Source organism: Pseudorca crassidens, chromosome 20 (genome assembly GCF_039906515.1).
Source record: "Pseudorca crassidens isolate mPseCra1 chromosome 20, mPseCra1.hap1, whole genome shotgun sequence".
NCBI lineage: Eukaryota > Metazoa > Chordata > Mammalia > Artiodactyla > Delphinidae > Pseudorca > Pseudorca crassidens.
In genome coordinates, this window is record NC_090315.1 from 28,904,519 (window position 1) to 28,917,905 (window position 13,387).

General features: G+C 61.8%; 1 protein-coding gene and 1 long non-coding RNA gene across 13 annotated transcripts in view; one reads left to right on the forward strand and one right to left on the reverse strand.

Annotated features, from left to right (window-relative positions):
* Positions 1-13,387, forward strand: part of ADCY7 (adenylate cyclase 7) — a 60,779-nt gene that overhangs the window by 36,146 nt on the left and 11,246 nt on the right. For all 12 annotated transcript variants that reach the window (XM_067720069.1, XM_067720081.1, XM_067720070.1 and 9 more), the window contains 10 exons: positions 678-827; positions 1,126-1,274; positions 2,312-2,423; positions 5,749-5,876; positions 7,265-7,423; positions 7,641-7,773; positions 10,910-11,101; positions 11,485-11,519; positions 12,015-12,098; positions 12,215-12,287. In XM_067720069.1, coding sequence (XP_067576170.1) covers positions 678-827; positions 1,126-1,274; positions 2,312-2,423; positions 5,749-5,876; positions 7,265-7,423; positions 7,641-7,773; positions 10,910-11,101; positions 11,485-11,519; positions 12,015-12,098; positions 12,215-12,287 — 1,215 coding nt within the window. The remainder of the gene's footprint in view (positions 1-677; positions 828-1,125; positions 1,275-2,311; positions 2,424-5,748; positions 5,877-7,264; positions 7,424-7,640; positions 7,774-10,909; positions 11,102-11,484; positions 11,520-12,014; positions 12,099-12,214; positions 12,288-13,387) is intronic.
* On the reverse strand, positions 1,146-6,656 carry LOC137215216 (uncharacterized). The gene is made up of 3 exons (XR_010939216.1): positions 6,464-6,656; positions 6,017-6,211; positions 1,146-4,340 (listed from the first exon to the last, which is right to left on the reverse strand). It is a non-coding gene; the product is annotated as an uncharacterized lncRNA (long non-coding RNA).

Sequence of the window (13,387 nt, forward strand, 5' to 3'; positions counted from 1 at the left end):
AAGCCTTTTCTTTGCTGGCCTGGGGTACCCCAGAGGCTCAGCCCCTCCCTCGAGCCCTGACCCTCGGGCCTCCTTCCTGGGTCCAGTGCATTACTGCTGGGTGAGGCCCTGTTCCCGAGGTTTCGCTCGTTCAGCCCAGAGCCCCATCTGCACAGGGTCGGACGCCGCGTCTGGTGTCCTTTGCGTTGAGTGATTATGAACAGTTAGCGGTGACGCGCAGATGTGTTTTCCTCCTGAGCAGGCCTGGTGTCTGGTCTGGGAGGTGGGGGCCCGAGCTCTGGGCAGCCAGCCTGGCCCTGTGCCTTCCGTGGCTGTCCTTGGCTCTCCCTCTGGGCTCCGGGCTCTGTGAGGGACTGTGCTCCTGCCGCCCTGGAAGCGGCTGGCTGCTCTGGTCTCTGGGGCCTGAGCCCTTCTGCACCAGGGAGTGTCTGGCGGATGCTGAGACAGGCCTGAGTCCTGGTCCTGGGGTCACAGTGACCTACTAGGAGACCAGTGAGTCTAGGAGACCAGTGAGTCTGAACCTGTTTCCCTGCCTGCCCACCCCAGGGAGGCTGCAGCCCGAGTGGGTTGGGAGGCCAGGGATCGGGGAGGGGGTGCCGTCACCAGCCCAGCAAGGGGGTCGGTGTCCTGGGGCACGGGCCTGGCCTGATGCTGAGCCCGCCACGGCCCGCCCGCAGCTGCTGGCCAACGCTGTGGTCTTCCTGTGCGGGAACCTCACGGGCGCCTTCCACAAGCACCAGATGCAGGATGCCTCCCGAGACCTCTTCACCTACACTGTGAAGTGCATTCAGATCCGCCGTAAGCTGCGCATCGAGAAGCGCCAGCAGGTGGGACCCGCCTGGCCCTGCCCGGCCCCCCGGCTGTCCCCCGGGCCCCACGCCCTGCATCCTTTCTCTGAGGATGTGCTCACTGAACGGCACGGTGAGGCGCCTGGGGCACCTGGCCAGACACCTGTGCTGGTGTCATCCCGGGGGCTGCTGGGGACACGGGAGGGTGTGTGCCTGCCGGGTTGGTAGCAGGGTGTAGGCCAGCAGCAATGGGGCACGTGGTGGGCAGAGGGGCAGGAGGGCAGAGAGGATGGAGACCCGGGGCCTGACGCCGCCCTGCCTGTGCCCCACGTGCCAGGAGAACCTGCTGCTGTCCGTGCTGCCTGCCCACATCTCCATGGGCATGAAGCTGGCCATCATCGAGCGGCTCAAGGAGCGCGGGGACCGCCGCTACCTGCCTGACAACAACTTCCACAGCCTCTACGTCAAGCGGCACCAGAACGTCAGGTGGGTGGCTGGCCGGGCCCGTATGCACAGTGTCTCCCAGGGCGGCCCCGGCAGGTGGCCCGCTGCCCTCCTACCTGTAGGCCCAGGTCCCAGCCCGCACGGGGACTGGGGAGAGGTAAATCCAGGCGCCTCCCTGGGCCTCAGTCTCCCACTTGTTCCCCCAGGGGGTGGGGGCAGATTAGATTAGTATTGGGGGAGATCCACTGCCCCCTAAAATTGTGAAACTCTGTGCACGAACGTGACTGTTGGGAAGAAAGGGGTCTTTTCAGATGATTCTCAAAGGGGCACAGGCCCCCCAAAAGGAGATGAAGCCCCACCCAGGTGACCGCCAGGGACCCCCCCAGTCCTGACACCATCTTTGACTGATTTGAAGGGGCTGCAGAGTCTTACTCAGCGGCGCTGACCTGAGCAAGCACAGATGTGGGCGCTGTGAGCTCCACCCTGGTCCTCCGCCTGCAGGCTCAGCGTTACCCCCGACACTGGCCTGCTGCCTCTGGGTTGTGGACGGTCCAGAACTGTAGACTCAGGAGCGGGGAGATCTGGCGCAAAATGCAGCTCTGGCTTCCCAGCAAGTCTTAACCTCCCTGGGACTCAGTTTGCTCGTCTGTAGAATGGGGTTCCTACAAGGGCAGCGTGAGGACTAGATGTGTGAAAGCGCTGGGTGTGGAGCTCAGCTGGAGGGAGCGTGCAGTCACATCTTGCCAGGGCTTTCGCGCTGAAGTCTGCGCAGAGGTGAAATCCAGGTATAGGGAAGGGGAGAAGTTCCCAGGTGCCCGAGAACCCACCTGTAAGGGCTCCGTTCAGTCATCTGTGGTGAGGCTCTAAAGGGGTGGGGGTGCCCGAGGGCCCCTGCAAACTGGGGCTTGTTTCATTTTGCTTTGATGTGAAGCCTCTGGAACTTTAATTCTTCCTTATGGCGGGGGGTTTCTCTCCCAATCCCTGGCGGCAGAGGGCTCGCAGGGGTGATTGGGTGCAGGGCTGGCAGATGCTCAGGGGCTCTTGGCCCTGACCCTCCTGCTGGCCCCCCCTACCCCCAGCATCCTCTATGCTGACATCGTGGGCTTCACGCAGCTGGCCAGCGACTGCTCCCCAAAAGAGCTGGTGGTGGTGCTGAACGAGCTCTTCGGAAAGTTCGACCAGATCGCCAAGGTGAGCCCACTGACCTGTGCTGCCTCCCCTCCGCTGATGGTAAAGTCAGGAGCCCTTCCCACCGCATCCACAGCGTGTCCTGTGTCCAGCGCTGTGCTGAGATGGGTGTGGGGAGGCCTGGGCTGAATTTTAGTATTCAGTCAGCAAAGCTTTCAAGTGCCCCATGGTCAAAGTGGATGTTGAGCCAGGATCCTGTCCCCCAGAGTGTGAGGCCTCTGGGGAGACTGTCAGTGCACACTGGGGAATGCACTGGGCTTCACGAGCTTAGAGGGGGACTCCAGAAGGCTGCCTGGAGGAGGAGACGGCTCCATCCTCACTACGCAAGGTCAGCAGCCTCAGCTTCCCCTGGGAGCATGGGAGGACTGTGGGATGCCAGGCCTCGCCCAGAATCTGCCTCTTGACAAGATCGCAGGGTGAATAGTCTGCACATTAAAGTTTGAGAAACCTAAAAAGAAACTGAAGAGGAAAGGGAACAGTGTTATGGGCAGAGGGAACAGCATATGCAAAAACCTAGAGAAGAAAGAAAGCTCTGTGTGTCCATGCAATGAAAGTGGCTCAGTGTGAGTGGGACAGAGTGTGTTGGCGGGGAACATGGTCACAGGGTCAGACATTCAAGGACTTGAGGGCTGAGTTGAGGAGCGGGATTTGACCTCAGGACCCTGGGGAGCATAGCAGGTGGCAAGCAGGGAGGGCATTGGGCAGGGAGAGCCTCCAGGGTTCGGCCAAGGCAGGAGGGGTCTGGAGACCAAAGAGGGCTGAGCTGAGATCTCACTGTTTTGTCTTCACAAGCAACACCCAGCTCCAGGGGTGTGTGTAGGGGGCTGGGGAGGAGCCTCAGTTATTCATTAATTTACCACCTGGTCCGGGAACCTGCTGAGTAGCAGCCCTGGGCTGCCCTCAAGTTGCTCCCGGGCTACGTGCTATGTGGTTGGAAGAGAGGGGTACAGGGGGCAGGACTTGGGGGTGCTCATTTAGCCCAGCCCCAGGTGGTCAGGAAGGCTTCCTGGAAGTGGTAGCCACTGAGTAGAGACCCAAGTGTAAGATTTAGGGCAGTGGCTCTCCATCCTGGCTGCGTGTTTGAATCACATGAAAAGCTTAAGTAAAACCCCAGTACCCATGCCCGCACCCATGAGAGTTTTTCAGAGCCTCCCGGGTGACTCCATGTGCAGAGAATCGATGGTTTAGAACTTGACGGGAACAAGTTCTGGCCTCGCACTCAATCTTGGGAGGGACTACCTCACCAGGAGCAGGCTCCATCTCAGGAGATGAGCTTCCCGTCACAGGAGGTAACCAAATTACAGTTGGACACCACTGGCCAGGGGTGCTCTGGAGAGCTGTCCCCCCTGGGTACTGTGGACTGTGTGACTCTGAGGGTCTGTTTAGCCGGGAGCCTTCCTTTAGGAGCTTCCTTCCTTCGTGATTTCTCTGGTGGAGGTTCCTAGAGGTTGGGCCTCATGTGGGCCCAGGCTCCATCCTCACTACGCAAAGCCACAGCTGGCTCTTCCCCTGCCACAAAGCCAAGGACCTGCCCTTGCCCTTTTGGACACAGTCCGCTCTCCATGGCAGGCCCAGGAGGCAGCCTCATTTTATAGATGAGAAGAGGGAGGCTATGGCAGGTGCCAGTCTTCAGGCCAGAGTGTCCAGTCCCTGGGCAGACACAGCAGGCAGAGCTGGTCCCAGCCTTTTCTCCTATCAGCAATCAGATTCCAGAACTGTAACCTCCTGGCGAGAGCCAGGGCCTCCTCTCAGAGGTGTCCGCATTGCGTCTGGGCTCAGGCATTTTCTGTCCCAACACACTCACACAACTCCTCCAGTGTGTAAGTCTCAAAGGCGCGGGGCAGAGCAGCCTGGGGAACGTGGCCTCCTGTAAATCCCTGACAGCGGGGCTGGATCCAGACTGTTATCCTGCGCCTGGCTCTGGAGGAGATGAGATAAGGGCAGCGGTGCCCTGAGCCTGTGCCTGGGTGTCCCAGCCCTCGCCAAGCTTCTGCTGCTTTCTAGGAAAGCGCTGTCCTCACCCACCTCCGTTAGGCCATTCAGAACTCAGCACGTACCAGACGGAGCACACCGGGAAGCAGCTGGCACACACTCAGATGGGTCATTGCAGGAGGGCTTAGGAAGGGGACTGCTCACAAAGGCCTGGCGGGTAGGGGACCTCGAGGGAGGCGTGGGGCCTGGCCTGGTCATTGGCGCTGGGTGGCCACCCACAGGCCTGGTGGGCATGCCAGGGAGTGGGCACTGGATCTGGAGACAGAGGGTACCCTGGTTCTAGGGGCCAGCCCTCTGGGAAAAGGCAGGAGGGAGCTGGGGCAAGGCTTCACTGGAGCCCAGTAGGCAGCTTCTCCTTCCTGTTCCCTAAAACCCCACCCTCAAGGCCTTGATATGTATGGCCACCTTTGCTAAGGGCTTATGGAGGTCGAGTAGCTGCAGCACCACCTCAGATGGAACCTCAGACAGCCTACCTGGGCCTCCCCTTCCCCTCCAGGGGCATTTTTTTTACGTGACCCCACCCTCTCTCCCCACTCCCATCTTTCGTCTCTGTTCTTCCCCCACTCCCCAAACCCTGTATCCCTAGCAGCAGAGTCATCTCTTGGGTCACCTTGACACCTGCTGACCCCATAGCTTATGGCACCTGCTACCTCTGTTCTCATCCCTCCTGCTCTCTCCACTCCACCCACACTGACTGCTGTGCTGTGTCTCAAACACCCTTCTGGCCTCAGGGCCTTTGCACATGCTGCCTCCTTCTGCCCAGATGCTCTTCCTCCAGATCCTGGCATGGCTTGCTCCCTCAGTTCCTTTAGGACTTTGCTTGAATGTTACCTTCACTGGGAGGCCTTTCCTGGCCTCCTGGGAACTTCCTCTTCCTTCCCATTCCTCATTTTTCTCCATAGCACTTATCATGGGTGTCTGCAGATTTTATTTATGTAGCTTAGTGTCCAGCTCTGCCACTGGCTGCAGGGATTGTTTTCTGTTTTGCTCACTGCTGTGTCCCAGTGTCTGGGGCAGGGCAGGGCACTCCGTAGATGCTCAGACATTGCATAGATGAATGAAACGAAGGTAGCGCCTCCCTAGAGGCCCTCAGGTGGCCGCCCTTGGTAACACTTGCTTTTATCCCTGACACCTGCTTGGGGTTCCTCCTGCAGACCCCCCGTGTTCCCCGTCCTTTTGCCGGGCCCAGAGGCAGCTGCTGGTGGCTGGTGCCCCAGGAGAAAGGCCCTGGCCAGAAGAGAGCCTGGCTGACTCTGGAGGGTGTGGGGAGGTGGCCAGCATGCCTGCTCCCTGGCCCCTGGGTCATCTGCTGACCAGGCCTCCCCTTGCCCTGCAGGCCAATGAATGCATGCGGATCAAGATCCTGGGCGACTGCTACTATTGCGTGTCAGGCTTGCCCGTGTCCCTGCCCAGCCACGCCCGCAACTGTGTGAAGATGGGGCTGGACATGTGTGAGGCCATTAAGTAGGTACCATGCACAAGCCTGGGGCACTGGGGCCTGTTCCCACGGCGGGCCCCTTCTGCTCCCCAAGGCATGCTGGGGAATGCATTGTCCCTGCTTTGCATATGAGGAAAGTGAGGCTCCAGGGGCGCATGAGGCTTACCTGGACCACTCAGCAGTGTGTTTGCATCCCTCCCTCTGGGCCCACTGGGACTCCGAGTTCCAGAGAGTCTCAGAGCTGAGGGCCATGAGGGCGGGCAGCTGGGCTCCGTTTCTCCGGAGGCTGAGCCTTCGCAGCAGCAGGGGAGCTGGCAGACGCAGGGTTGGGCTCCAGGCCTCCGTCTGCTTCCTGTTCCCCCTGTGAAGACCCTAGAGTTGGGGGACTAGCCCTCAGCCTCCTGCGGCTCCTTGCCACCAACATCCCAGCTCCCCACAAGGCTCTCTGGAGCCTGAGCAGCCGTGGTCTGTGGTGGTCAAGCGGGTGGCGGAGGGCCAGGCGGGCTTGGCCAAACGGCCCAGCGTTCGGGGCAGAGCCGGGCGCGGCTGGGCTGCCGGGCAGCGCACAGCTTCCGCGCAAACCCAGCTCCGGCTTGTCCTCCTGAAGTCTCACCAGAAAAAAACCCGGTCAGGGAGTCGGTCCAGGTCACAGGCTGGCTCTGCGTCACCGCCTGTGTGACCTCGGGCTGGTGCCACAGCCCTGGGGCTTCCTTCCCTCCCTGGAGCACGTGGAGGTTGTGCGGGGCCCTCTGCTCCCACTGGCTTTGACCCCGGCAGGCTCGGTCCATCCCTAGCCCGTTGGCGGACACGTGGCACTGGCTGCTGCCCAGGCCCTCACGCACTTATCAAAGGGACCCGGAGGCCTGCTCGTGTTGGGGGTGCCTTGGGCCCCAGGGAACTCTGAAGTTGGGGCTCCTTGTACTAAGTGGTGCTGGCAACCCCCAGTACTCCCGGTTCCCAGAGATGGGGGTGTGTAAGGCCCCCCAGGGCTGGCCCCACGTTCCTTGTTTCTCCTGGGTTTGGGGCAGTGTCTGGATTCCTCTGCAGACTCCAGCTGGGGCTGCCAGGCAGGGGTAACACCCAGTGATAGTGTGTTAGGGCCTCCAGCAGGAGCCACCGTGACCAGTGACAGTTGGAATTCCTCCTCCTTTTAACAGCCTTTGAGCTTGGGGCGGCCACATCCATTTGCACACTCCTAGACATGGGGGGCTCATCGCCTTGCAAGGAGGCAGCCCCCTCAGGCTGAGAACGTTCTCTTCTGTGAGCTGGGCCTGCCCTGTTCCCATACGCTCCCCGCACCCTTGCTTTGCCCCCACCCCGTGCCACACCCCCTACCAGGGACCTTGAGCCTGTCCTAGGGTTCAGGGCCCCCCAGCAGCCCTGGCTGGGGTGGGCTGACGGGCCTCTGCCCCAGGCAGGTGCGGGAGGCCACAGGCGTGGACATCAGCATGCGTGTGGGCATACACTCGGGGAATGTGCTGTGCGGCGTCATCGGGCTGCGCAAGTGGCAGTATGATGTGTGGTCCCATGACGTGTCCCTGGCCAACAGGATGGAGGCAGCTGGAGTCCCTGGGTGAGGCTCAGCTGGATGGCGGTGGGGTCACAGGTCTGGGGCTGACTCTGGGCTGCGGTGGTGGGGTATCAGCATGGGGTCAGAGAGGGAATCAGCGACCTGAAGGTGGGGGGAGCCCGCCCAGGGTCCGGCCTGCTCAGCCCTGCCTGCTCTGCACCCCCGGGTGGGTGTCTGCCCTCGCTGGGCCCTGCTGCTGTCTGACTCTCGTCTCCCCCAGCCGGGTGCACATCACAGAGGCGACGCTGAACCACCTGGACAAGGCGTATGAGGTGGAGGACGGGCACGGGCAGCAGCGGGACCCCTACCTGAAGGAGATGAACATCCGCACCTACCTGGTCATCGACCCCCGGGTACGAGGCTCAGCTGCGGCAGGCTGGGGGGCGGCGCTGGGGCTGTGCTTGGGAGCAGGGCCCATGCCCGGGGCATGGCCCCCGTGGAGGGAGAGGTGGGGCCCGCCCGGGGTAGGAGGCAGTGCCCCGTTACTAGGCATGGTCTAGGCCCCAAGGGACAACTTCTCTGGGCCTCAGTGTTCTGTTCTATGAAACGGGGATAACAACGGCGCCTACCTCAAGAGGAGAAAAAGCTAATCTGAGTGAAGCCCTCCCTGTCAACTGGGTGCGTCATAAATGTTCTAGAAACAATAGTCACTGTTAGTTTATTTTCCATGAGGTTGTCACTAATCGTCCAGATTTTCAAAAGACACGTTTTAAAAACACGCTTTGGATGGGAGTCAGGGAAGCAAGGAATGGCCAGGGGGCCAATAGGCAGGAGCCCCTGTGTGTCCTGGGCTCTTACCCGCCGCGTGCACCCGCCCAGGTTCTCGGTTGGCCCCACTCCCTTCAGGACCCCGTGGTGGGGCAGGCTGTGAGCCTGCTTCTGAGCCGTGGGCCCCAGGCCTGCGCCGGCAGGGGCCTTTCGCTCCCGCCCGTGGGAGGCCAGCTCGTCTGGGCCCTCGGTGAATCATCCTTGGGGCTTGCTCAAGAATGTCGGCAGTGGTTGGCTCCTTCCAGCTCCGTCTCACTCTGGCCTTTGCCGTCCTCGGGGCTGGCCCGCCTGCCAGTCTCTGGGGCAGCCGCGGGCCCGCCTGTGAGCCTCCCCCGACACCCTCGGGCTTCATCCTGCTGACGTTCCCAGTGCGCCCTAGGTGGGTCAGCCATGCTGAGCGAGCATTGGGGGAACCCCTCCTGGTACCTTGGGGCTGCTCCCAGCCCACTATCGTGGAAACCACCCAGCCCCTCGCCCTGTCCCTGCAGCTCTGGGCCCCGCCCACTCCTCTGACACCTCCCCCCCCCCCCCCCCCCCCCGGCTTCCTTCCTCCCCCGCCCTGTGCCAGCCTCCTGTCCCTCCACTGCCAGGCTCTTTCCACTGCAGAGCCCTTGTCACTGCTGCCCCCTCCGCCCAGAGCCCTCTGTCCCAAATGCTCCTGTTTATCCTTTTTACTGTTTATTGTCAGTGTGAGCTCCACGGGGGCAGGCTTGGGATGGGGGTCCCTATTCTCCAGGCTTCAACCCCCGGTCCTAGGACAACGCCTGGTACAGAGCAGGGCCCCAGATAGCTTGTGAACGAGTGAAGCAGAGCCCTTGACCCCGAGGTGGTGGCAGGCGTAGTCCTGTAACCCACCCCGCAGGGCTGCCGGATCAGCAGGTATGACCGCGGGCGCCCAGTCAGACTCGTGTTCCGGATGAACAAGGGAGAAGGCTTTAGTACGAGTGTCTCATGCAGGGTTTACTGGGCACCCTGTCTTTTATCTGGCAACGCTACCTTCCCCGATCTTTGTTTAATTTTATTCATTCCCATAGTTGAAAATTCAAAAAGCATGAAGGGTGTGCTATAGAAAGTTTTTCGTGCATCCCTGTTCGCCGCCGGCACGTCCCCCCTGACGGGGACCCGTGTGGTGAGAGGTGTCTGTGCGCATCTAAGTAGAGGGGGAAAGACTCCTCTGGCCTCTCTGCTGAGCTGGCGGTAGCGCCTCCACCAGTGTGAACTTTGCTTCACCAGCGACGTAACTTGGAGACCTTGCCTTCTGCGCACAGAGACCGCCCTCATCTCTTCTCATGACTGTGCTGCACGCGCCGCGCCGAGGCGTGGTGGGGAGGTCCTTTCCCAGCTCTGGCTTCTGTAGGCTTACGTGTGTGTGAGGTGCCCCAAGGGATTAGTGTCCAGAGGTGGCTGGTAGGGGGCCCGTGGCCGGTGCAGGTTGCAGGTGCCCTCCCTGGGCCCTGCTTCTCAACAGATGCGTTTTTGCTCAGAACTGATGGATCATCAGGACCCGTTTAATTTTTGGGGACAGTGTCTGGCTTCCCTGCCCTAAGAGGGAAGTGGCAGTGACCTTGAACTTGAAGAGCTGGCTGCCGTGTAGGCAAGAGTTGCTGACGGTGGAGGGGGAGGCAGAGAAATGTAACCTCCCCAGACCCCCAGGGCAGGTCACTCACCACAAGGCTTAGCTCACTCTCAGGACCCCAGGACTCTCTTCACAAGGACTGAATTCCATGCCATTCCCTCTGGCCTGGCAGACAGACATGGCTCAGAGTTTAAGAATGTTTCTGTCCTAGGAGGAGGCAAGAAGTTTCCAGGAAAGTTGCTGCCTATGGCTTAACGAGTGTTTGTGGCAGTAGGTGTTGGTCTGTGTGGGTGTTTGTGGGAGCCGCCAGAGACTGGGACTCCTTCAGGGCAGGGCTGTGAGGGGATGAGGGGGACTCAGCAGGCCTCGAGCTTGTCCCTGGTGGTCTCGGGGGTCTTTCTCTTCCCTCCCCCTTTTCCAGTCCTGTCCGGCCTCGCCAGCTGAGGATGGTCCCAGGCGGGTTGTTGTTCTTGGCGGGGGGTTGGGGGAGAGGGAGGCAGGGCTGGGCCCCTCCTTCAGGGCCTGGCTAAGCCACCGTGTCCCTGGCATGGCTGCGGCAGGCTTGTGGCAGATACTGGACCCATGCTGTGGTTTGGGGGCTGTACGAGTGGAACTCCCTGGAATGCTGCCCCGTGGGGAGCAGCCCTGGGTTGGCCAGCATTCCCCTTCCTCCTGGCTGCTCCCACACGAATGATGTGTGCTGCCACATGTGGGTGGGCAGGGCAGGATGCCTGTGGCTTCTTCCCTGGGTGCCATCTCCCTGGGGTGCGTCCACCGGGAGGGGCCGATGGGCTTTCAGACCCAGGGAGCTTCAGGGGCCAAGTGGAGCCTTCGGGCTTGGGGCCTGACCCCACCTCTTGCCCTGGGGAGGCAGAGAAGGGCCTGAGGGGCTGTGCACAGTTGTGCCTGTGGCAGGGACAGGACCCCGAGCTGGGGCCTCCCCGGTGCCCGGCCAGGGAGAGCACTGGGCTTCCGCCAGTCCCCGAGGGGCTGCAGACCCAGCAGCTGTTTTGCCATTTTCCCTTTTCGCCAGATGGGCCAGCGTTCTGGGCAGCATCGCGCTTCTGGGGGAGCGGGATGGGAGCGGGCCGTTCCCGTGCTGAGAGGGGAGGGGTGGGACAGGCCGTGTCTGCGTCTGCCCGCAGAGCCAGCAGCCGCCCCCGCCCAGCCTACACCTCACCAAGTCCAAGGGGGACGCGACCCTGAAGATGCGGGCCTCCGTGCGTATGACCCGCTACCTCGAGTCCTGGGGGGCGGCGCGGCCCTTCGCACACCTCAACCAACGCGAGAACGTGAGCAGCAGCGAGACCCCTGTGCCCCACGGGCGGAGGCCCAAGGTAGGACCTCTCCTCCCAGAGAGCTGGGAGCAGGGGCCGCGGGCAGGGGCGGGAGAGCACATGCTACGGGTGTCCTTCCGCTAAGGGTGTCCTTCCGGCCAAGCCTCACTTTCCGCATCTGCAGGATGGTTCCAGGCTCTGCCCTCCCTCGCTCCCTCCTGGGGCCCTTGGGGAAGTGAAGGCATTTGGAGAATGCTCCAGGGTGGCGGGGGATGTCCCTGGCCTCCTGGTTCTCCAGACCAAGTTCAGTTTCAGTTCTGGGTGCCTGCAGCTTGGACAGTCCTTGCATCCGAGAGTGCCAGAGATGATAGATCCAGTCCGGTGAGGCGCATCAGGGCCCCGGGTCCTGGAGAATAACCGTCTCCCCCTCCCTTCCCTTCCAGGCCATTCCCCTACGGCGCCACCGGACCCCTGACAGGTTTGTGCCCTGTCTCCTGCCTCCCTGGCCAAGTCCTGCCCCAGTCACCTCCTCCAGGCAGGCTGCCCTGACCAGCCTCTGTCCAGGAGGGCAGCTCCACAAGGCCCAGCCCTGACTATGGGTTTCGCCATGGCTTGGGTCAGAGTGTTTTTAGGAACCAAAACTTCACAATGATCGAGTGGCTGTTGTATACCCACCCTGTAGTGGGGTCAGTGGGGTTGGTGTGATGGAACCCTGGGGTTTAGTGGGAGAGACCTTGGACCGGGGCCTGGGGGGTCTGCCCTTTGCTTCTGGCTGGGTGATGCTGGGCCTTCGCTTGTCCTCTCTGGGCCTCAATGGGACCCGCCTGTCCCTCCTCCACCCTGCACGAGGCTCTGGGACCTCCTGCAGGCACCTGGGAACCCCACTTGGGTGAGCCATCTCGTCCACACCCCTGCCTCTGGGCAAGTAGATGTAGGTTCCTGGGCTGATGGCGTTGCGGGTGTCTGATTCCAGAAGTGCGTCCCCCAAGGGGCGGTCAGAGGATGACTCATACGATGATGAGATGCTGTCAGCCATCGAGGGCCTCAGCTCCACGAGGTGAGGCTCCGAGACCTGTGCTCGCCTTGTGCCTCATGCCCAGTGGCTGTGTCCCCACGCCCTCCCCCCGACTCCTCCAGGCGCCACCTCTCACTGCCTGTGTCTCCACCCCACAGACCCTGCTGCTCCAAGTCTGATGACTTCTACACCTTTGGGTCCATCTTCCTGGAGAAGGGCTTCGAGCGAGAGGTGAGGACCTCTGAGCAGCCCCAGGAACAGGGGCAACAAGGCCTGGGGTGGGGGGCGGGTGCTGGCCACAGGGCAGCCAACACCCCCAGAAGGCCTGCTCAGGGAGGGCGCCGGGGAGGCGCTCCAGCTGCCACTGGGGTGGGGACGGGGCTCAGTGCAGCCTGTTTGGGTTCTCTTCTTGTTGGCCTCGCCCCTGCCCCTGACACCCCCGTTAGTGGTTCCCCGACTTGGGTTTGGGAGACTTCGCTCCCTTCAGATGCCAAGCCTCAGCCAGTGCTGTCAGGGGCCAGCGTGCACCTTTGGCTCTGCACTTTGTAGGAAAAAGCCCCAAACTCAGTATCAGTTTGACGGGGCCTGACCGGTTCCCCCTTCTGGCTGCTGTAACACCATGCTTGTGTCCCGCTAGTGACCATTCACTTATTTTTCGAGAGCCTACTGGTTCTGGCAACGTCCGAGGCACGCGTGTGTCATTCTGCCCTCACCTGCAGGCCAAGGTGGGCGACGGTACCCATGTCACGGACCCCAAGGTTTGGGGCGTCTTGGCCTCAGATGTGGCCTGAGAGAGTGAACCAGCCCACGGCCCTCTGGTGCTGGGACCTCTCTGCCGCTTCAGCCTCCAGGACTGGGGGTCTCCCTGAGTTGGGGGCTCCCTGTGTGGGGAGCTTGGGGTCTGGTCACCAGCAGAGCCGCCTGGCGGGCCACCTGCTGGCTGTGAGACCTGGACAGGCTGCCGGGCTCCCTGAGCCTCGGTTTGCTCATCTGCGGCAGGAGCCCCGTGGGCTGAGATCTTGAGGTGGTACCGGGTGTGGCGGGGCGGGCAGCACAGGCCCCCCGCCCGACGGCGTGGGGCTCAGGCCTGGCGGTGCTCCTCGGTTTGGGGTGAGAACAGAAGCCCCATAGCCCCAGTCGCAGCAGCCCCAGAGCTCCCATTTGGTTCTCGCCCACGGACTTGGGCTGCGGGCTTTACAGGGACCTTGGAAATGAAGTCAGAGACCTGGCCGGGGTGGGGGAGGGGAAGGTAGCGCCTCTAAACATAAAAGAGAGACTGCAGAATGGAAACAGATGAAAATTGTTTGTTCGGTGATGATGTAACAGTCAAG